The 23,428-nt window shown below is 52.6% G+C and overlaps 1 protein-coding gene across 1 annotated transcript in view; it reads left to right on the top strand.

The window, feature by feature from the left end:
- LOC123995848 (rho guanine nucleotide exchange factor 39-like) overlaps nucleotides 1–23,428 on the top strand; it is a 75,704-nt gene that overhangs the window by 38,549 nt on the left and 13,727 nt on the right. The window contains exon 6 of the mRNA XM_046299530.1: nucleotides 8,438–8,508. Coding sequence (XP_046155486.1) covers nucleotides 8,438–8,508 — 71 coding nt within the window. The remainder of the gene's footprint in view (nucleotides 1–8,437; nucleotides 8,509–23,428) is intronic.

Raw genomic sequence — 23,428 nt, 5'->3', positions numbered from 1 at the left:
GTTGTGATAGGACGTGATGGTATATCTTGTGTTGTGATAGGACGTGATGGTATATCATGTGTTGTGATGGTATATCATGTGTTGTGATGGTATATCATGTGTTGTGATGGTATATCATGTGTTGTGATAGGACGTGATGGTATATCATGAGTTGTGATAGGACGTGATGGTATATCGTGCGTTGTGATAGGACGTGATGGTATATCGTGCGTTGTGATAGGACGTGATGGTATATCTTGTGTTGCGATAGGACGTGATGGTATATCATGAGTTGTGATGGTATATCTTGTGTTGTGATAGGACGTGATGGTATATCATGTGTTGTGATGGTATATCATGTGTTGTGATGGTATATCATGTGTTGTGATAGGACGTGATGGTATATCATGAGTTGTGATAGGACGTGATGGTATATCTTGTGTTGCGATAGGACGTGATGGTATATCATGAGTTGTGATAGGACGTGATGGTATATCGTGCGTTGTGATGGTATATCATGTGTTGTGATAGGACGTGATGGTATATCGTGCATTGTGATGGTATATCATGCGTTGTGATAGGACGTGATGGTATATCTTGTGTTGTGATAGGACGTGATGGCATATCATGTGTTGTGATAGGACGTGATGGTATATCATGAGTTGTGATAGGACGTGATGGTATATCATGTGTTGTGATGGTATATCATGTGTTGTGATGGTATATCATGCGTTGTGATAGGACGTGATGGTATATCTTGTGTTGTGATAGGACGTGATGGCATATCTTGTGTTGTGATAGGACGTGATGGCATATCATGTGTTGTGATAGGACGTGATGGTATATCGTGTGTTGTGATAGGACGTGATGGTATATCATGAGTTGTGATCGGACGTGATGGTATATCATGAGTTGTGATAGGACGTGATGGTATATCATGAGTTGTGATAGGACGTGATGGTATATCATGTGTTGTGATGGTATATCATGTGTTGTGATAGGACGTGATCGTATATCGTGCGTTGTGATCGGACGTGATGGTATATCATGTGTTGTGATAGGACGTGATCGTATATCGTGCGTTGTGATAGGACGTGATGGTATATCTTGTGTTGCGATAGAACGTGATGGTATATCATGAGTTGTGATAGGACGTGATGGTATATCGTGCGTTGTGATGGTATATCATGTGTTGTGATCGGACGTGATGGTATATCGTGCGTTGTGATGGTATATCGTGCGTTGTGATGGTATATCATGTGTTGTGATGGTATATCATGAGTTGTGATGGTATATCGTGCGTTGTGATAGGACGTGATGGTATATCGTGCGTTGCGATAGGACGTGATGGTATATCTTGTGTTGCGATAGGACGTGATGGTATATCTTGTGTTGCGATAGGACGTGATGGTATATCTTGTGTTGCGATAGGACGTGATGGTATATCATGCGTTGTGATGGTATATCATGCGTTGTGATGGTATATCATGTGTTGTGATAGGACGTGATGGTATATTGTGCTTTGTGATGGTATATTGTGCTTTGTGATGGTATATTGTGCTTTGTGATGGTATATCGTGCGTTGTGATGGTATATCATGTGTTGTGATGGTATATCATGTGTTGTGATAGGACGTGATGGTATATCATGTGTTGTGATGGTATATTATGTGTTGTGATAGGACGTGATGGTATATCGTGCGTTGTGATAGGACGTGATGGTATATCATGAGTTGTGATAGGACGTGATGGCATATCATGTGTTGTGATGGCATATCATGTGTTGTGATGGCATATCATGTGTTGTGATGGCATATCATGTGTTGTGATGGCATATCATGTGTTGTGATGGCATATCATGTGTTGTGATGGTATATTATGTGTTGTGATAGGACATAATAATAATAATAATAATAATAATAATAATAATATATGCCATTTAGCAGACGCTTTTATCCAAAGCGACTTACAGTCATGTGTGCATACATTCTACGTATGGGTGGCATGATGGTATATCGTGCGTTGTGATGGTATATTATGTGTTGCGATAGGATGTGATGGTATATCATGAGTTGTGATAGGACGTGATGGTATATCATGAGTTGTGATAGGACGTGATGGTATATCATGAGTTGTGATAGGACGTGATGGTATATCGTGTGTTGTGATAGGACGTGATGGTATATCGTGTGTTGTGATAGGATGTGATGGTATATCATGCGTTGTGATGGTATATCATGAGTTGTGATAGGACGTGATGGTATATCGTGCGTTGTGATAGGACATGATGGTATATCATGAGTTGTGATAGGACGTGATGGTATATCATGAGTTGTGATAGGACGTGATGGTATATCGTGTGTTGTGATAGGACGTGATGGTATATCATGAGTTGTGATAGGACGTGATGGTATATCATGAGTTGTGATAGGACGTGATGGTATATCATGTATTGTGATAGGACGTGATGGTATATCATGTGTTGTGATGGTATATCATGCGTTGTGATAGGACGTGATGCTTTCATCTTCAACAAGTTCCCGTTGCCGCCAGTGACGGGGTCAAAGGGTCATTGTTTTATTAATACTTTGTTGTGCTTTAGAAAGAATCTTCATTGACATATTAAAAGGAAAGTGGGAGTCCAAGCTGAAAAGACAGGCTGCACGGCCTCCTCTTCCTAGTTTCCTGATGGCTAGCTGAAAAAACGGGCTTCACGGCCTCCTCTTCCTAGTTTCCTGATGGCTAGCTGACAAGACGGGCTGCACGGCCTCCTCTTCCTAGTTTCCTGATGGCTTGCTGAAAAGATGGGCTACACGGCCTCCTCTTCCTAGTTTCCTGATGACTAGCTAAAAAACGGGCTTCACGGCCTCCTCTTCCTAGTTTCCTGATGGCTAGCTGAAAAGATGGGCTACACGGCCTCCTCTTCCTAGTTTCCTGATGGCTAGCTGAAAAGACGGGCTACACGGCCTCCTCTTCCTAGTTTTCTGATGGCTAGCTGAAAAAACGGGCTACACAGGACATCCCTGCCGGATAAACCCTCCTCTAACCCGGACGACGCTGGACCAATTGTGCGCTGCCCCCCATGGGTCTCCCGAGAGCCCAGAATCTCTAGTGGCACAGCTAGCACCTGCGAGGCAGTGCCTTAGACCACTGCACCACTCGAGAGGCCCCCTTGTTGGGCGTTTTGAAAGAATCTTCATTTGAACATATTCAAGTACCTCCTGCTCTTCTCAATCGTTGTAGTATTGCTGTGATGAAGACACCACTACATTCTCCATATTTAAACGAAACAAACTCTCACATATTCACATTTTTATACCAAGCCATATTATATATATATATATAATTATAATTTTCTTTCATCCCTTTTACACACTTACCCATTCAGAGAGATAAGATATGTCTCTTTACAATCACTTCACATTCGCTTTTAATTGCCGAAAGTTTAGAGAGACGAGTGTATCTCGACACACACACACACACACACACACACACACACACACACACACACACACACACACACACACACACACACACACACACACACACACACACACACACACACACACACACACACACACACACACACACACACACACACACACACACACACACACACACACACACACACACACACACACACACACACACACACACACACACACAATGCCTCCCAGTACTATATTGAGATGTTCTGTGTTCATTTCCTTGGTTCTTTCTTTCCTTTTGAAGCTGTTAGTGGTAGAAATTAAGGTCTGTGTTCACTAACCCGTGTTATAGGCTGCCTGTTGTCTCTTAATTAGAGTTCTGAATCTTTAACGGCAAATAATTTGACTATTTCTCCCTCGCTCTCTCGCTCTCCCTCTCTCGCTCTCCCTCTCTCGCTCTCCCTCTCGCTCTCTCCCTCTCGCTCTCTCCCTCTCTCCCTCTCTCCCTCTCGCTCTCTCCCTCTCGCTCTCTCCCTCTCGCTCTCTCCCTCTCGCTCTCTCCCTCTCTCCCTCTCTCCCTCTCGCTCTCTCCCTCTCGCTCTCTCCCTCTCGCTCTCTCCCTCTCGCTCTCTCCCTCTCGCTCTCTCCCTCTCGCTCTCTCCCTCTCGCTCTCTCCCTCTCGCTCTCTCCCTCTCGCTCTCTCCCTCTCGCTCTCTCCCTCTCGCTCTCTCGCTCTCTCCCTCTCGCTCTCTCCCTCTCGCTCTCTCCCTCTCGCTCTCTCCCTCTCGCTCTCTCCCTCTCGCTCTCTCCCTCTCGCTCTCTCCCTCTCGCTCTCTCCCTCTCGCTCTCTCGCTCTCGCTCTCTCGCTCTCTCCCTCTCGCTCTCTCCCTCTCGCTCTCTCCCTCTCGCTCTCTCCCTCTCGCTCTCTCCCTCTCGCTCTCTCCCTCTCGCTCTCTCCCCTCTCGCTCTCTCCCTCTCGCTCTCTCCCTCTCGCTCTCTCGCTCTCTCCCTCTCGCTCTCTCCCTCTCGCTCTCTCGCTCTCGCTCTCTCCCTCTCGCTCTCTCCCTCTCGCTCTCGCTCTCTCCCTCTCTCCCTCTCTCCCTCTCCCTCTCTCCCTCTCGCTCTCTCGCTCTCTCGCTCTCTCCCTCTCGCTCTCTCCCTCTCGCTCTCTCCCTCTCGCTCTCTCCCTCTCGCTCTCTCCCTCTCGCTCTCTCGCTCTCTCCCTCTCGCTCTCTCCCTCTCGCGCTCTCTCGCACTCTCTCGCACTCTCTCCCTCTCGCACTCACTCCCTCACTCCCTCTCGCACTCACTCCCTCACTCCCTCTCGCACTCACTCCCTCACTCCCTCTCGCACTCACTCCCTCACTCCCTCTCGCACTCACTCCCTCACTCCCTCTCGCACTCACTCCCTCACTCCCTCTCGCACTCACTCCCTCACTCCCTCTCGCACTCACTCCCTCACTCCCTCTCGCACTCACTCCCTCACTCCCTCTCGCACTCACTCCCTCACTCCCTCTCGCACTCACTCCCTCACTCCCTCTCGCACTCACTCCCTCTCGCACTCACTCCCTCACTCCCTCTCGCACTCACTCCCTCACTCCCTCTCGCACTCACTCCCTCTTGCACTCACTCACTCACTCCCTCTCGCACGCTCGCTCGCTCGCTCGCTCGCTCACTCGCTCTCTTCGTTTCTGACGTGACTGGAAGTGCCCGAATGACCCAACATGTCTGCTGAGAATAGGAAAGAGAGCGATCTGCATATCATCTGCATATTACAAAAGGAATTAGCATTAGCGCCGTAGCCACAGCCGCCACATTCTCACTAACTAGGCCAACACAGTGATCCCCAACCACATGCTTGCTTTCTAAATATGCTATCATTCTTCTCCCCCCCCCCCCTTTTCATTAGAATATGTGAGCTGTTATAAATCCGGTTCAGATTATGTTATTGTTGTCTCGTCGTTATCTTGTCTTTGCTCAGCTGCTAATGAGCGTGACAGCGTGGCTAAACGGGCGCGTTTCCGTTTTACATTATTTGGGAATGCTGGGTAATAAACTCTCATTAGAGAGGAGAAACTCTCCCTCTTTCTTTCTTTTTGTAGCGCCGTCTCTTTAATTACATCCCTCCCTCCCTGCCTCTCTCCCTCGTCTCCCTCCCTGCCTGCCTCTCTCCCTCGTCTCCCTCCCTCCCTGCCTCTCTCCCTCGTCTCCCTCCCTGCCTGCCTCTCTCCCTCGTCTCCCTCCCTGCCCCTCTCTAATAAGGTTGAGGGCATCCTCCCTCCCTCCCCGCCCTCCCTCCCTCCCCTCTCTAATAAGGATGAGGGCATGCTCCCTCTGCTGATAAAGCCTGTCATGTATTTGTTATTACAAGATGAGAGAATAAAGGAGTGGAATTATTACTTCCCGTATAAGTGTCTTCTAATTGAAGGAGGGTTTAATTGGACTCTTGTTTCGGGGTTCTTTGCTTTTTAGTTTCCTAATGAGTTGAACAATGTTGCTCTTTCTCCCCTTTCACAAGGCTTACTGCTGGTGTGGTAACTTATCAGTAGTGTAGTTCTTCGCGATTTAGATCTATTTATACAATACCGGAGTTTATAATTTGAGTTTCTGTCCCCCCCCCCCCTCGTCTCTTTTCCACGTTATTCTTAGCAGCCTTGAGTGCATTGAAAAGTAAAGCAGATTTCAGATTTCAACTTGAGTTGCATTTAAGAACCAGACAACCATTCCAGAGGAAATAATTACTTTATTTTTTTTATGTAGACGGAGTGTATCTGTTGTCGTCCTTCCTTTCATGTCACATGGCGCCACTGTTAACAAATAACAGTTTCTACTGCTGCCACCAACTGTCAGTACGTTGGCACCTAGCATGGCTAATGGCTGACTGCTAGCATGGCTAATGACTGACTGCTAGCATGGCTAACGGCTGACTGCTAGCGTGGCTAACGGCTGACTGCTAGCATGGCTAATGACTGACTGCTAGCATGGCTAACGGCTGACTGCTAGCGTGGCTAACGGCTGACTGCTAGCGTGGCTAATGGCTGACTGCTAGCATGGCTAACGGTTGACTGCTAGCATGGCTAACGGCTGGCTGCTAGCATGGCTAACGGCTGACTGCTAGCATGGCTAACGGCTGACTGCTAGCATGGCTAACGGCTGGCTGCTAGCACGGCTAACGGCTGGCTGCTAGCACGGCTAACGGCTGGCTGCTAGCACGGCTAACGGCTGGCTGCTAGCACGGCTAACGGCTGGCTGCTAGCACGGCTAACGGCTGGCTGCTAGCACGGCTAACGGCTGGCTGCTAGCACGGCTAACGGCTGGCTGCTAGCACGGCTAACGGCTGGCTGCTAGCACGGCTAACGGCTGGCTGCTAGCACGGCTAACGGCTGTCTGCTAGCACGGCTAACGGCTGTCTGCTAGCACGGCTAACGGCTGTCTGCTAGCACGGCTAACGGCTGTCTGCTAGCACGGCTAACGGCTGGCTGCTAGCACGGCTAACGGCTGGCTGCTAGCACGGCTAACGGCTGGCTGCTAGCACGGCTAACGGCTGACTTCTGGAGTGGCCTTTCTGGCACCTGTGTCTCTTAAAATCAAGACCAGACAACACAGAGAGGGGTAGACTGGGAGGAGAGAGTAGGGGAGGGGAGGAGAGAGTAGGGGAGGGAGAGTAGGGGGAGACGAGGAGGAAGAGTAGGGGGAGACAGACACTGGAAATCAATGTAAATTGTCAATGCACTTCCAAGGTCCCGCTGTCCCTCTCCAAACGCCAGGGTAAAGATTGCTGCCGTTGGAAAGCTGCCGTTCGGTCTCCCCTTTAGAAGGGGATGGGTTACTCTAATGTATCACACATTGATCACAATGCTCTTATTCTGTACTTTCAAAATGGGAATCTTCTTTCGTTGACGACTTGTTTTCTTCTGAGAAGGAGGCAACGCCCCCCCTAACCCTGTTAGTTTGCTGCTGTTCCTACTATCTGACCGTTTGGACCCCCAACCCTGTTAGTTGGCTGCTGTGTGTAGTCTACTGTAATAGTCTCTAAGCCCTCCAGCGGTGTGTAGTCTACTGTAATAGTCCTAGACCCTCCAGCAGTGTGTAGTCTACTGTAATAGTCTCTAAGCCCTCCAGTGGTGTGTAGACTACTGTAATAGTCTCTAACCCCTCCAGCGGTGTGTAGACTACTGTAATAGTCTCTTAGACCCTCCAGCAGTGTGTAGACTACTGTAATAGTCTCTTAGACCCTCCAGCAGTGTGTAGTCTACTGTAATAGTCTCTAAATCCCTCCAGTGGTGTGTAGACTACTGTAATAGTCTCTTAGACCCTCCAGCAGTGTGTAACATACTGTAATAGTCTCTTAGACCCTCCAGCGGTGTGTAACATACTGTAGCTGCTGGTAAAGGGATTCAAAGCCTCTACTTTATCTTTCCACTGCTACTATGCTTTACATGTGATGGTGTTATTATAGACAATAGATGATCTACTTACCTAGTCCTGTAATGGTGTTATTATAGACAATAGATGATCTACTTACCTAGTCCTGTAATGGTGTTATTATAGACAATAGATGATCTACTTACCTAGTCCTGTAATGGTGTTACTATAGACAATAGATGATCTACTTACCTAGTCCTGTAATGGTGTTATTATAGACAATAGATGATCTAGTCCTGTAATGGTGTTATTATAGACAATAGATGATCTATATACCTAGTCCTGTAATGGTGCTATTAAACTAAACCAGACAGGTAGAGTAGTTGGTGTCTGTTTGAATGTTTACACTGACAGGATGTGTATTGGTTGTTAGGAGGAAGATGTCAGAGAGCATGTTGACAAATATTGTCTTCTGAACACACACACACACACACACCCTACTGTCTGGCTGCTTGAATAGTATTGTATCTAAATGACAAAGCCCTGTCCCATCTGCTTACTCTAAACTGTCTGTGATTTTTGTGTTTGTTTTACTGTTTTAGATCTAGAAGTGTACCGAGTTCACATTGACCTTGTTTATCTGTGTCTCTTCTCTCTTTTTGTCAGGTACGAGCATTTCTTACGGGATCTGTCAGAGAACACGAGTCCAGATTACCCAGAGTTCCAACCGCTTTCAAGTAAGTGTCTCTCATCTCCCTGCTGCACACACTGCTCAGCTCGCTCAATCATCACTTCCTCTGCATCCCAAATTACATCCTATTCACCTATTTTAGTGCACTACTTTTGACCAGAACCCTATGGGCCCTGGCACCCTATGTAGTACACTACTTTTGACCAGAACCCTATGGGCCCTGGCACATTATATAGTGCACTACGTTTGACCAGGGCCCTATCACCGTATAGGGAATAAGGTGTGTGTCATTTGGGACGGAGCCACTGCGATTCTTCCCGAGGTAAATACAGGATCAATGGATTGACCTCGACGTCCCAAATGGCACCCTATCCAATTTGTAGTGCACTACTTTTGCTGAGAACCCTATGGGCTGTGGTTAAGGGTAGTGCACTACTTTTGCTGAGAGCCCTATGGGCCGTGGTTAAGGGTAGTGCACTACTTTTGCTGAGAGCCCTATGGGCCGTGGTTAAGGGGAGTGTACTACTTTTGCTGAGAGCCCTATGGGCCGTGGTTAAGGGGAGTGCACTACTTTTGCTGAGAACCCTATGGGCCGTGGTTAAGGGGAGTGTACTACTTTTGCTGAGAGCCCTATGGGCCGTGGTTAAGGGGAGTGTACTACTTTTGCTGAGAACCCTATGGGCCGTGGTTAAGGGGAGTGTACTACTTTTGCTGAGAACCCTATGGGCCGTGGTTAAGGGGAGTGCACTACGTTTGCTGAGAACCCTATGGGCCGTGGTTAAGGGGAGTGCACTATGTTTGCTGAGAGCCCTATGGGCCGTGGTTAAGGGGAGTGCACTACGTTTGCTGAGAGCCCTATGGGCCGTGGTTAAGGGGAGTGCACTACGTAGGGGTCGGGACAGGCCACGACCCCCAGCATCTCAGATGGTTGTGAAATCATTCCTGTAGTTAGAAAACATATTTATTGTTGCTGAAACATTTTTTTCGTTGAACTATAAATTTGAAGCTAATCGATTGCATCCGAATTGGCCATTTTTATTTTATAGGGGGTTCGTACACTGAACAAAAATATAAACACAACATGTGAAGTTTTGGTCCCATGTTTCATAAGCTGAAAATAAAGGTCACTGAAATGTCATTTCTCTACCATAAGCCACCTCCGTCGTTTTTTGAGAATTTGACAGTATGTCCAACCGGCCTCACAACCACAGACCACGTTACATTTTACATTTACATTTAAGTCATTTAGCAGACGCTCTTATCCAGAGCGACTTACAAATTGGTGCATTCACCTTATGACATTCAGTGGAACAGTCACTTTACAATAGTGCATCTAAATCTTTTAAGGGGGGTGAGAAGGATTACTTTATCCTATCCTAGGTATTCCTTAAAGAGGTGGGGTTTCAGGTGTCTCCGGAAGGTGGTGATTGACTCCGCTGTCCTGGCGTCGTGAGGGAGTTTGTTCCACCATTGGGGGGCCAGAGCAGCGAACAGTTTTGACTGGGCTGAGCGGGAACTGTACTTCCTCAGTGGTAGGGAGGCGAGCAGGCCAGAGGTGGATGAACGCAGTGCCCTTGTTTGGGTGTAGGGCCTGATCAGAGCCTGGAGGTACTGAGGTGCCGTTCCCCTCACAGCTCCGTAGGCAAGCACCATGGTCTTGTAGCGGATGCGAGCTTCAACTGGAAGCCAGTGGAGAGAGCGGAGGAGCGGGGTGACGTGAGAGAACTTGGGAAGGTTGAACACCAGACGGGCTGCGGCGTTCTGGATGAGTTGTAGGGGTTTAATGGCACAGGCAGGGAGCCCAGCCAACAGCGAGTTGCAGTAATCCAGACGGGAGATGACAAGTGCCTGGATTAGGACCTGGTCCGCTTCCTGTGTGAGGCAGGGTCGTACTCTGCGGATGTTGTAGAGCATGAACCTACAGGAACGGGCCACCGCCTTGATGTTAGTTGAGAACGACAGGGTGTTGTCCAGGATCACGCCAAGGTTCTTAGCGCTCTGGGAGGAGGACACAATGGAGTTGTCAACCGTGATGGCGAGATCATGGAATGGGCAGTCCTTCCCCGGGACTAAGAGCAGCTCCGTCTTGCCGAGGTTCAGCTTGAGGTGGTGATCCGTCATCCACACTGATATGTCTGCCAGACATGCAGAGATGCGATTCGCCACCTGGTCATCAGAAGGGGGAAAGGAGAAGATTAGTTGTGTGTCGTCTGCATAGCAATGATAGGAGAGACCATGTGAGGTTATGACAGAGCCAAGAGCAGCTCCATATGACTTGGGATTGGTGTGTGCATTACATAGGATGAAGAAACAATACTCCAATCCACGGCTCCATACTACTTGTCGGACAGAGAACTGATACTCTATACTCACTGTTGGGGTGGGATTGGTGTGCACATTACATAGGATGAAGAAACAATACTCCAAGCCGCAGCTCCATACTACTTGGGATTGGTGTGTGTATTACATAGGATGAAGAAACAATACTCCAAGCCACAGCTCCATACTACTTGGGATTGGTGTGTGCATTACATAAGATGAAGAAACAATACTCCAAGCCACAGCTCCATACTACTTGGGATTGGTGTGTGCATTACATAGGATGAAGAAACAATACTCCAAGCCACAGCTCCATTCTACTTGGGATTGGTGTGCTCGTGGTTCGTGGGTAGCTTTGGAACGACCCATAGGGTGCCATTTGGAATGCAGACTCAGTAGCACATTGTGTGAAGAGCTGGTTGATGTTGCTGTCACAGTAGTACAGGCCCAGTACAGGCTGGGGGGAGATAGCGGCGGGCTCAGTACAGGCTGTTCTGTGAGGATAGGATGAAAGCACTGTGGCAAAGCTCAACGTTCGTCTAAATTCTCAATGTGGATTTTAACTTAATTAATGGGGACCAGATCTGAGGATATTAAGCGATTATATTAATAAATAAAATCTTTGTCTGATCTCCAACATCAACAGAGAGAAGCACACCACCCGGATAATTCCAATCGTCAAATAAACAGCAAATCCGACATAAGCGCAAATGTACACAAGGAATTATTTATGGGTATCAATTAAAATCTTCATTGGCTGCGTGCTGCTTTTGCTTACAAATTAAAACAGCCTCTCACTGGTAAGATGAAGGTACATCTCTGAATGCTCTCTTCTTTCCTCCATCATTCTCTCCTCTCTTCTCCGTCCCGCTCTCCTCCTCTCAGTCTCTCTCCCCTCTTTCCTCCCCTCTTTCATCTCCTCTCCCCTCTTCCTCTCCTCCATCCTCTTCCTCTCCTCTTCCTCTCCTCCACCCTAATCCTCTCCTCCATCCTCTTCCTCTCCTCCATCCTCTTCCTCTCCTCCATCCTCTTCCTCTCCTCCATCCTCTTCTCCACCCTCTTCCTCTCCTCCACCCTCTTCCTCTCCTCCACCCTCTTCCTCTCCTCCACCCTCTTCCTCTCCTCCACCCTCTTCCTCTCCTCCACCCTCTTCCTTCTTCCTCTCCTCCCTCTCCTTCTTCCTCTCCTCCCCTCTCCTCCATCCTCTTCCTCTCCTCCCCTCTCCTCCATCCTCTCCTCCCCTCTCCTCCATCCTCTTCCTCTCCTCCCCCTAATCCTCTCCTCTTCCTCTCCTCCCCCTAATCCTCTCCTCCCCTCTCCTCCATCCTCTTACTCTCCTCCCCCTCTCCTCCACCCTCTTCCTCTCCTCCACCCTCTTCCTCTCCTCCACCCTAATCCTCTCCTCCATCCTCTTCCTCTCCTCCATCCTCTTCCTCTCCTCCATCCTCTTCCTCTCCTCCATCCTCTTCCTCTCCTCCACCCTCTTCCTCTCCTCCACCCTCTTCCTCTCCTCCACCCTCTTCCTCTCCTCCACCCTCTTCCTCTCCTCCACCCTCTTCCTCTCCTCCACCCTCTTCCTCTCCTCCACCCTCTTCCTCTCCTCCACCCTCTTCCTCTCCTCCACCCTCTTCCTCTCCTCCACCCTCTTCCATCCTCTTCCTTCTTCCTCTCCTCCCCTCTCCTCCATCCTCTTCCTTCTTCCTCTCCTCCCCTCTCCTCCATCCTCTTCCTTCTTCCTCTCCTCCCCTCTCCTCCATCCTCTTCCACTCCTCCATCCTCTTCCTCTCCTCCATCCTCTTCCTCTCCTCCCCTCTCCTATCCTCTTCCTCTCCTCCATCCTCTTCCTCTCCTCCCCCTAATCCTCTCCTCTTCCTCTCCTCCCCCTAATCCTCTCCTCCCCCTCTCCTCCATCCTCTTACTCTCCTCCACCCTCTTCCTCTCCTCCACCCTCTTCCTCTCCTCCACCCTCTTCCTCTCCTCCACCCTCTTCCTCTCCTCCATCCTCTTCCCCTCCTCCATCCTCTTCCCCTCCTCCATCCTCTTCCTCTCCTCCATCCTCTTCCTCTCCTCCACCCTCTTCCTCTCCTCCACCCTCTTCCTCTCCTCCACCCTCTTCCTCTCCTCCACCCTCTTCCTCTCCTCCACCCTCTTCCTCTCCTCCACCCTCTTCCTCTCCTCCACCCTCTTCCTCTCCTCCACCCTCTTCCTCTCCTCCACCCTCTTCCTTCTTCCTCTCCTCCCTCTCCTTCTTCCTCTCCTCCCCTCTCCTCCATCCTCTCCTCCCCTCTCCTCCATCCTCTTCCTCTCCTCCCCTTTCCTCCATCCTCTTCCTCTCCTCCATCCTCTTCCTCTCCTCCCCCTAATCCTCTCCTCTTCCTCTCCTCCCCCTAATCCTCTCCTCCCCTCTCCTCCATCCTCTTACTCTCCTCCCCTCTCCTCCACCCTCTTCCTCTCCTCCACCCTCTTCCTCTCCTCCACCCTCTTCCTCTCCTCCACCCTCTTCCTCTCCTCCACCCTCTTCCTCTCCTCCACCCTCTTCCTCTCCTCCATCCTCTTCCTCTCCTCCATCCTCTTCCTCTCCTCCATCCTCTTCCTCTCCTCCATCCTCTTCCTCTCCTCCATCCTCTTCCTCTCCTCCATCCTCTTCCTCTCCTCCACCCTCTTCCTCTCCTCCACCCTCTTCCTCTCCTCCACCCTCTTCCTCTCCTCCACCCTCTTCCTCTCCTCCACCCTTTTCCTCTCCTCCACCCTCTTCCTCTCCTCCACCCTCTTCCATCCTCTTCCTTCGTCCTCTCCTCCCCTCTCCTCCATCCTCTTCCTTCTTCCTCTCCTCCCTCTCCTCCATCCTCTTCCTCTCCTCCATCCTCTTCCTCTCCTCCCCTCTCCTATCCTCTTCCTCTCCTCCCCTCTCCTCCATCCTCTTCCTCTCCTCCCCCTAATCCTCTCCTCTTCCTCTCCTCCCCCTAATCCTCTCCTCCCCTCTCCTCCACCCTCTTCCTCTCCTCCACCCTCTTCCCCTCCTCCATCCTCTTCCCCTCCTCCACCCTCTTCCTCTCCTCCACCCTCTTCCTCTCCTCCACCCTCTTCCTCTCCTCCACCCTCTTCCTTCTTCCTCTCCTCCCCTCTCCTTCTTCCTCTCCTCCCTCTCCTTCTTCCTCTCCTCCCCTCTCCTCCATCCTCTCCTCCCCTCTCCTCCATCCTCTTCCTCTCCTCCCCTCTCCTCCATCCTCTCCTCCCCTCTCCTCCATCCTCTTCCTCTCCTCCCCCTAATCCTCTCCTCTTCCTCTCCTCCCCCTAATCCTCTCCTCCCCTCTCCTCCATCCTCTTACTCTCCTCCCCTCTCCTCCATCCTCTTACTCTCCTCCCCTCTCCCTCTCCTCCACCCTAATCCTCTCCTCCACCCTAATCCTCTCCTCCATCCTCTTCCTCTCCTCCATCCTCTTCCTCTCCTCCATCCTCTTCCTCTCCTCCATCCTCTTCCTCTCCTCCATCCTCTTCCTCTCCTCCATCCTCTTCCTCTCCTCCATCCTCTTCCTCTCCTCCATCCTCTTCCTCTCCTCCACCCTCTTCCTCTCCTCCACCCTCTTCCTCTCCTCCACCCTCTTCCTCTCCTCCACCCTCTTCCTCTCCTCCACCCTCTTCCTCTCCTCCACCCTTTTCCTCTCCTCCACCCTCTTCCATCCTCTTCCTTCTTCCTCTCCTCCCCTCTCCTCCATCCTCTTCCTTCTTCCTCTCCTCCCCTCTCCTCCATCCTCTTCCTCTCCTCCATCCTCTTCCTCTCCTCCCCTCTCCTATCCTCTTCCTCTCCTCCCCTCTCCTCCATCCTCTTCCTCTCCTCCCCCTAATCCTCTCCTCTTCCTCTCCTCCCCCTAATCCTCTCCTCCCTCTCCTCCACCCTCTTCCTCTCCTCCACCCTCTTCCCCTCCTCCACCCTCTTCCCCTCCTCCATCCTCTTCCCCTCCTCCACCCTCTTCCCTCCTCCATCCTCTTCCCTCCTCCACCCTCTTCCTCTCCTCCACCCTCTTCCTCTCCTCCACCCTCTTCCTCTCCTCCACCCTCTTCCTTCTTCCTCTCCTCCCCTCTCCTTCTTCCTCTCCTCCCCTCTCCTTCTTCCTCTCCTCCCTCTCCTCCATCCTCTCCTCCCTCTCCTCCATCCTCTTCCTCTCCTCCCCTCTCCTCCATCCTCTTCCTCTCCTCCCCCTAATCCTCTCCTCTTCCTCTCCTCCCCCTAATCCTCTCCTCCCCTCTCCTCCATCCTCTTACTCTCCTCCCCTCTCCTCCATCCTCTTACTCTCCTCCCCTCTCCCTCTCCTCCACCCTAATCCTCTCCTCCACCCTAATCCTCTCCTCCATCCTCTTCCTCTCCTCCATCCTCTTCCTCTCCTCCATCCTCTTCCTCTCCTCCATCCTCTTCCTCTCCTCCATCCTCTTCCTCTCCTCCATCCTCTTCCTCTCCTCCATCCTCTTCCTCTCCTCCATCCTCTTCCTCTCCTCCACCCTCTTCCTCTCCTCCACCCTCTTCCCTCTCCTCCACCCTCTTCCTCTCCTCTTCCTTCTTCCTCTCCTCCCCTCTCCTCCATCCTCTTCCTTCTTCCTCTCCTCTTCCTCTCCTCCATCCCTCTTCCTCTCCTCCCCCTCTCCTCCATCCTCTTCCTCTCCTCCCCTCTCCTCCATCCTCTTCCTCTCCTCCCCCTAATCCTCTCCTCTTCCTCTCCTCCCCCTAATCCTCTCCTCCCCTCTCCTCCACCCTCTTACTCTCCTCCACCCTCTTCCTCTCCTCCACCCTCTTCCTCTCCTCCACCCTCTTCCATCCTCTTCCTTCTTCCTCTCCTCCCCTCTCCTCCATCCTCTTCCTTCTTCCTCTCCTCCCCTCTCCTCCATCCTCTTCCTCTCCTCCATCCTCTTCCTCTCCTCCCCTCTCCTATCCTCTTCCTCCCCTCTCCTCCATCCTCTTCCTCTCCTCCCCCTAATCCTCTCCTCTTCCTCTCCTCCCCCTAATCCTCTCCTCCCCTCTCCTCCATCCTCTTACTCTCCTCCACCCTCTTCCTCTCCTCCACCCTCTTCCTCTCCTCCACCCTCTTCCTCTCCTCCACCCTCTTCCCCTCCTCCATCCTCTTCCTCTCCTCCACCCTCTTCCTCTCCTCCACCCTCTTCCCTCTCCTCCACCCTCTTCCTCTCCTCCACCCTCTTCCTCTCCTCCACCCTCTTCCTTCTTCCTCTCCTCCCCTCTCCTTCTTCCTCTCCTCCCCTCTCCTTCTTCCTCTCCTCCCCTCTCCTCCATCCTCTCCTCCCCCTCTCCTCCATCCTCTTCCTCTCCTCCCCTCTCCTCCATCCTCTCCTCCCCTCTCCTCCATCCTCTTCCTCTCCTCCCCCTAATCCTCTCCTCCCCTCTCCTCCATCCTCTTACTCTCCTCCCCTCTCCCTCTCCTCCACCCTAATCCTCTCCTCCACCCTAATCCTCTCCTCCATCCTCTTCCTCTCCTCCATCCTCTTCCTCTCCTCCATCCTCTTCCTCTCCTCCATCCTCTTCCTCTCCTCCATCCTCTTCCTCTCCTCCATCCTCTTCCTCTCCTCCATCCTCTTCCTCTCCTCCACCCTCTTCCTCTCCTCCACCCTCTTCCTCTCCTCCACCCTCTTCCTCTCCTCCACCCTCTTCCTCTCCTCCACCCTCTTCCTCTCCTCCACCCTCTTCCTCTCCTCCACCCTCTTCCTCTCCTCTTCCTTCTTCCTCTCCTCTCCTCCCCTCTCCTCCATCCTCTTCCTTCTTCCTCTCCTCTTCCTCTCCTCCATCCTCTTCCTCTCCTCCCCTCTCCTATCCTCTTCCTCTCCTCCCCTCTCCTCCATCCTCTTCCTCTCCTCCCCCTAATCCTCTCCTCCCTCTCCTCCACCCTCTTACTCTCCTCCACCCTCTTCCTCTCCTCCACCCTCTTCCTCTCCTCCTTCCTCTCCTCCACCCTCTTCCTCTCCTCCATCCTCTTCCCCTCCTCCATCCTCTTCCTCTCCTCCATCCTCTTCCTCCCCTCTCCTCCATCCTCTTCCTCTTCCCCGCTCTCCTCCATCCTCTTCCTCTCCTCCATCCTCTTCCTCTCCTCCATCCTCTTCCTCTCCTCCATCCTCTCCTCCCCTCTCCTCCATCCTCCTCCCCTCTCCTCCATCCTCTCCTCCCCTCTCCTCCATCCTCTTTCTCTCCTCCATCCTCTTTCTCTCCTCCATCCTCTTCCTCTCCTCCCCTCTCATCCATCCTCTTACTCTCCTCCCCTCTCCTCCACTCTCCTCCACTCTCCTCCACTCTCCTCCATCCTCTTCCTCTCCTCCATCCTCTTCCTCTCCTCCATCCTCTTACTCTCCTCTTCCTCTCCTCCATCCTCTTACTCTCCTCTTCCTCTCCTCCATCCTCTTACTCTCCTCTTCCTCTCCTCCATCCTCTTACTCTCCTCCCCTCTCCTCCATCCTCTTCCTCTCCTTCCCTCTCCTCCATCCTCTTACTCTCCTTCCCTCTCCTCCATCCTCTTACTCTCCTTCCCTCTCCTCCATCCTCTTACTCTCCTTCCCTCTCCTCCATCCTCTTACTCTCCATCCCTCTCCTCCATCCTCTTACTCTCCTTCCCTCTCCTCCATCCTCTTCCTCCATCCTCTTCCTCTCCTCCATCCTCTTCCTCCCCTCCATCCTCTTCCTCCCCTCTCCTCCATCCTCTTCCTCTCCTCCATCCTCTTCCTTCTTCCTCTTCCTCTCCTCCATCCTCTTCCTCCCCTCTCCCTCATTAGAGCTGCTTTTCTAAAACTCTTCATCTTTTTATCAGAAAAATAAAAATGTGTTTTGTTAGTTATCCTGGTTGTATTGTAAAGGGAATGATTCAGAAATAGCCAGATCACATTGTATCTGCTTATCAAACTAACGAGTTGAGAGAGAACTCAGGAGGCTTTTGTTGTTTTAATTCCCCTCTTGTTGTTTTGTTTTGTCTTTCTGTGTGTGGAATCAACAGCGTCGGTTAGAATTGTTGTAATTACCATACTTCAAGAGTTTTCCTCATCCACTCTGTGTGTGTGTGTGTGTGTGTGTGTGTGTGTGTGTGTGTGTGTGTGTGTGTGTGTGTGTGTGTGTGTGTGTGTGTGTGTGTGTGTGTGTGTTAATGTGACCTCACACTGCACTCTTAATATGCTCCCCGTGAACCACCAACCCGCACCACAAACCACTCAACACAACACCCCCCCCCCCCCTCTTTAAAAAAACACTCCAACCCTGTCAAAATATGGAGTTAACGTCACGAAGCACCCTTTTTATAACCACCTACTATTTCAACAGAATTGATACATGAAATTACAACCTGTTCACAAACATGGAGTGGAGGAGGAGGAGTGGAGGAGTGGAGGAGGAGGAGGAGGAGGGAGGAGGGGAGGAGGAGTGGAGGAGGAGGGGAGGAGGAGGGGAGGAGTGGGGGAGGGGAGGAGGAGGAGGAGGGGAGGAGGAGGGGAGGAGGAGGAGGGGAGGAGGAGGGGAGGAGGAGGGGAGGGGAGGAGGGGGGGAGGGAGGAGGAGGGGAGGAGTGGGGGAGGGGAGGAGTGGAGGGAGGGGAGGAGTGGGGGAGGGGGGAGGGGGGGGAGGAGTGGGGGGAGGGGGGAGGGGGAGGGGAGGAGGGGGGGAGGGAGGGGAGGAGTGGAGGGGAGGAGTGGAGGAGTGGAGGAGGAGGAGGAGGAGGGGAGGAGGAGGAGGAGGAGGAGGGGGGGAGGAGGGGGGAGGGTGGGGGGGGAGGAGTGGAGGGAGGAGGGAGGAGAGGAGGAGGAGGAGGAGGAGTGGAGGAGGAGGAGGAGGAGGAGGGGAGGAGGAGGGGGGAGGAGGAGGGAGGAGTGGGGAGGGGAGGAGGGGAGGAGGAGGGGAGGAGGAGGGGAGGAGGAGGAGGGGGGGAGGAGGGGGGAGGGGAGGGGAGGAGGGGGGGAGGGGAGGAGTGGAGGGGAGGAGTGGGGGAGGGGAGGAGTGGAGGGGAGGAGTGGAGGAGTGGGGGGAGGGGAGGAGGGAGTGGGGGGAGGGAGGAGGGGAGGAGTGGGGGAGGGGAGGAGTGGGGGAGGGGAGGGGAGGGGGAGGGGAGGAGTGGAGGGGAGGAGTGGAGGAGTGGGGTGGGGAGGGGTGGGGGGAGGGGTGGAGGAGTGGAGGAGGAGGGGTGGATGAGTGGAGGAGTGGGGGAGGGGTGGTGGAGGGGTGGGGGAGTGGAGGAGTGGAGGAGGAGGGGTGGGAGGAGGAGGGGTGGAGGAGGAGGAGTGGGGAGTGGAGGAGTGGGGGAGGGGGTGGGGAGGAGTGGAGGAGGAGTGGAGGAGTGGGGGAGGGGTGGTGGAGGGGTGGGGGAGTGGAGGGTGGAGGAGGAGGGGTGGAGTGGTGGAGTGGGGGAGTGGAGGAGTGGGGGAGGGGTGGGGGAGGAGTGGAGGAGTGGGGGAGGGGTGGGGGGAGGGGGTGGTGGAGGGGTGGGGGAGTGGAGGAGTGGAGGTTTGGGGGGAGTAGGGGAGTGGAGTGGAGGGTTGGGGGGAGTGGAGGGTTGGGGGGAGTGGAGGAGGGAGGAGTGGGGGAGTAGGGGGAGTGGGGGAGTGGAGGAGTGGGGGGGTTGGGGGAGTGGGGGGAGTGGAGGGTTGGAGGGAGTAGAGGAGTGGGGGAGTGGAGGGTTGGGGGAGTAGGGGAGTAGGGGTAGGGGAGTGGAGGAGTGGGGGGTGGAGGAGTAGGGGAGTGGAGGAGTGGGGGGTGGAGGGGTGGGGGAGTGGGGAGGGGTGGAGGGGGGGGGAGTGGAGGGGTGGGGAGTGTTCTCAGAATGAGTATTGGGGTTTATTGTTTGTATTATTAATCTGAAGGCTGTGCTGCATCTGACATGGTATGCATGTAGTGCCCTATGGAGGGAATAGGGTGCCAGTAGTGCCCTATGGAGGGAATAGGGTGCCAGTAGTGCCCTATGGAGGGAATAGGGTGCCAGTAGTGCCCTATGGAGGGAATAGGGTGCCAGTAGTGCCCTATGGAGGGAATAGGGTGCCAGTAGTGCCCTATGGAGGGAATAGGGTGCCAGTAGTGCCCTATGGAGGGAATAGGGTGCCAGTAGTGCCCTATGGAGGGAATAGGGTGCCAGTAGAGCCCTATGGAGGGAATAGGGTGCCAGTAGTGCCCTATGGAGGGAATAGGGTGCCAGTAGTGCCCTATGGAGGGAATAGGGTGCCAGTAGTGCCCTATGGAGGGAATAGGGTGCCAGTAGTGCCCTATGGAGGGAATAGGGTGCCAGTAGTGCCCTATGGAGGGAATAGGGTGCCAGTAGTGCCCTATGGAGGGAATAGGGTGCCAGTAGTGCCCTATGGAGGGAATAGGGTGCCAGTAGTGCCCTATGGAGGGAATAGGGTGCCAGTAGAGCCCTATGGAGGGAATAGGGTGCCAGTAGTGCCCTATGGAGGGAATAGGGTGCCAGTAGTGCCCTATGGAGGGAATAGGGTGCCAGTAGTGCCCTATGGAGGGAATAGGGTGCCAGTAGTGCCCTATGGAGGGAATAGGGTGCCAGTAGTGCCCTATGGAGGGAATAGGGTGCCAGTAGTGCCCTATGGAGGGAATAGGGTGCCAGTAGTGCCCTATGGAGGGAATAGGGTGCCAGTAGTGCCCTATGGAGGGAATAGGGTGCCAGTAGTGCCCTATGGAGGGAATAGGGTGCCAGTAGAGCCCTATGGAGGGAATAGGGTGCCAGTAGTGCCCTATGGAGGGAATAGGGTGCCAGTAGTGCCCTATGGAGGGAATAGGGTGCCAGTAGTGCCCTATGGAGGGAATAGGGTGCCAGTAGTGCCCTATGGAGGGAATAGGGTGCCAGTAGAGCCCTATGGAGGGAATAGGGTGCCAGTAGCGCCCTATGGAGGGAATAGGGTGCCAGTAGCGCCCTATGGAGGGAATAGGGTGCCAGTAGCGCCCTATGGAGGGAATAGGGTGCCAGTAGCGCCCTATGGAGGGAATAGGGTGCCAGTAGCGCCCTATGGAGGGAATAGGGTGCCAGTAGCGCCCTATGGAGGGAATAGGGTGCCAGTAGCGCCCTATGGAGGGAATAGGGTGCCAGTAGCGCCCTATGGAGGGAATAGGGTGCCAGTAGCGCCCTATGGAGGGAATGGGGTGCACTATGTAGGGAATAGGGTGCCAGTAGTGCACTATGGAGGGAATAGGGTGCACTATGTAGGGAATAGGGTGCCAGTAGTGCACTATGGAGGGAATAGGGTGCCAGTAGTGCACTATGGAGGGAATAGGGTGCACTATATAGGGAATAGGGTGCCAGTAGTGCACTATGGAGGGAATAGGGTGCCAGTAGCGCACTATGGAGGGAATGGGGTGCCAGTAGTGCACTATGGAGGGAATGGGGTGCACTATGTAGGGAATAGGGTGCCAGTAGTGCACTATGGAGGGAATAGGGTGCACTATGTAGGGAATAGGGTGCCAGTAGTGCACTATGGAGGGAACAGGGTGCACTATGTAGGGAATAGGGTACCAGTAGGGAATAGGGTGCCAGTAGTGCACTATGTAGGGAATAGGGTACCAGTAGTGCACTATGTAGGGAATAGGGTGCCGGTAGTGCACTATGTAGGGAATAGGGTACCAGTAGTGCACTATGTAGGGAATAGGGTGCCAGTAGTGCACTATGTAGGGAATAGGGTGCCAGTAGTGCACTATGGAGGGAATAGGGTACCAGTAGTGCACTATGGAGGGAATAGGGTGCTAGTAGTGCACAGGGTGCCAGTAGTGCACTATGGAGGGAATAGGGTGCCAGTAGTGCACTATGGAGGGAATAGGGTGCCAGTAGTGCACTATGCTATGGAGGGAATAGGGTGCACTATGTAGGGAATAGGGTACCAGTAGGGAATAGGGTGCCAGTAGTGCACTATGTAGGGAATAGGGTGCCAGTAGTGCACTATGTAGGGAATAGGGTGCCAGCTGGGACGTACCCCCCACAACCGAACTGATCTGAGGCAACAACACTGTAATTATTACCAAGTTGTTGTTTTTATTAAAAGAGGCAATGAAGACCCATTTTAATGAAGAAGATTCAGAAACCATAACCGCCTCTCTCTCCGACCCACAGGCGGCTTTGTTTAGGGTCTGTTGTTGTTTTTTTGGTTTCGTAACGTTGTAATTTGTTGTGAAGATAAGCGGCCCCAATTAGGACGGGATTGTTTCATCTATCGTAGAGGGAGAAAAAAGACACAGACCGCCTCGAGGCTCGAGCATCATCGTGTTCATACGCTGGGTTTACGTCCCAAATGCACTACTTTAGACCAGAGCCCTGCCCCTAGTCAAAAGTAGTGCACGACATAGGGATTAGGGTGCCGTTCTGGTCAAAAGTAGTGCACTACATAGGGATTAGGGTGTCATTCTGGTCAAAAGTAGTGACTTTGTCCCCCCCCCCCCCCCCCGACCGCCCACCAGCCAGTTGATGACCCCTGGTGTAGTTGATGACCCCTGGTGTAGTTGATGACCCCTGGTGTAGTTGATGACCCCTGGATCTAGTTGATGAACCCTGGATCTAGTTGATGACCCCTGGATCTAGTTGATGACCCCTGGATCTAGTTGATGACCCCTGGATCTAGTTGATGACCCCTGGTGTAGTTGATGACCCCTGGTGTAGTTGATGACCCCTGGTGTAGTTGATGACCCCTGGTGTAGTTGATGACCCCTGGTGTAGTTGATGACCCCTGGTGTAGTTGATGACCCCTGGTGTAGTTGATGACCCCTGGTGTAGTTGATGACCCCTGGTGTAGTTGATGACCCCTGGTGTAGTTGATGACCCCTGGTGTAGTTGATTGGTCTGCTTTGTTTCGGGTTCAGTTCCTCGCAGAGCTTGTTAATAAGGAGAGGTGTCCTGTTGAGGTCAATAAGGAGAGGAGAGGTGTCCTGTTGAGGTCAATAAGGAGAGGAGAGGTGTCCTGTTGAGGTCAATAAGGAGAGGAGAGGTGTCCTGTTGAGGTCAATAAGGAGAGGAGAGGTGTCCTGTTGAGGTCAATAAGGAGAGGAGAGGTGTCCTGTTGAGGTCAATAAGGAGAGGAGAGGTGTCCTGTTGAGGTCAATAAGGAGAGGAGAGGTGTCCTATTGAGGTCAATAAGGAGAGGAGAGGTGTCCTGTTGAGGTCAATAAGGAGAGGTGTCCTGTTGAGGTCAATAAGGAGAGGTGTCCTGTTGAGGTCAATAAGGAGAGGAGAGGTGTCCTGTTGAGGTCAATAAGGAGAGGAGAGGTGTCATGTTGAGGTCAATAAGGAGAGGAGAGGTGTCATGTTGAGGTCAATAAGGAGAGGAGAGGTGTCATGTTGAGGTCAATAAGGAGAGGTGGTCCTGTGTTTTCACACATTTAGGCTGTGTGTGTGTGTGTGTGTGTGTGTGTGTGTGTGCGTGTGTGTGCGCGTGTGTGCGTGTGTGCGTGCGTGCGTGCGTGTGCTTGCGTGTGTGCGTGTGTGCGCCCACCTACCCGCCCGCCTGTGGCACAGACCAGAAGCACTCTAATTATGTGGCTGGCTACACAGCATTGCGGTAGGCAGATCTAAGCCAATCAGGAGTGTTTTCACGGTTTAATTTGTGCACCCCTGGTCAGCTCTCAACAGGGGGTGATGATGCAATCAAACACGTGTGTGTGTGTGTGTGTGTGTGTGTGTGTGTGTGTGTGTG

This window comes from Oncorhynchus gorbuscha, linkage group LG14 (genome assembly GCF_021184085.1).
Source record: "Oncorhynchus gorbuscha isolate QuinsamMale2020 ecotype Even-year linkage group LG14, OgorEven_v1.0, whole genome shotgun sequence".
NCBI lineage: Eukaryota > Metazoa > Chordata > Actinopteri > Salmoniformes > Salmonidae > Oncorhynchus > Oncorhynchus gorbuscha.
The sequence above is the reverse complement of the archived record's forward strand: the minus strand, read 5'-3'. Positions and strand labels throughout refer to the sequence as shown.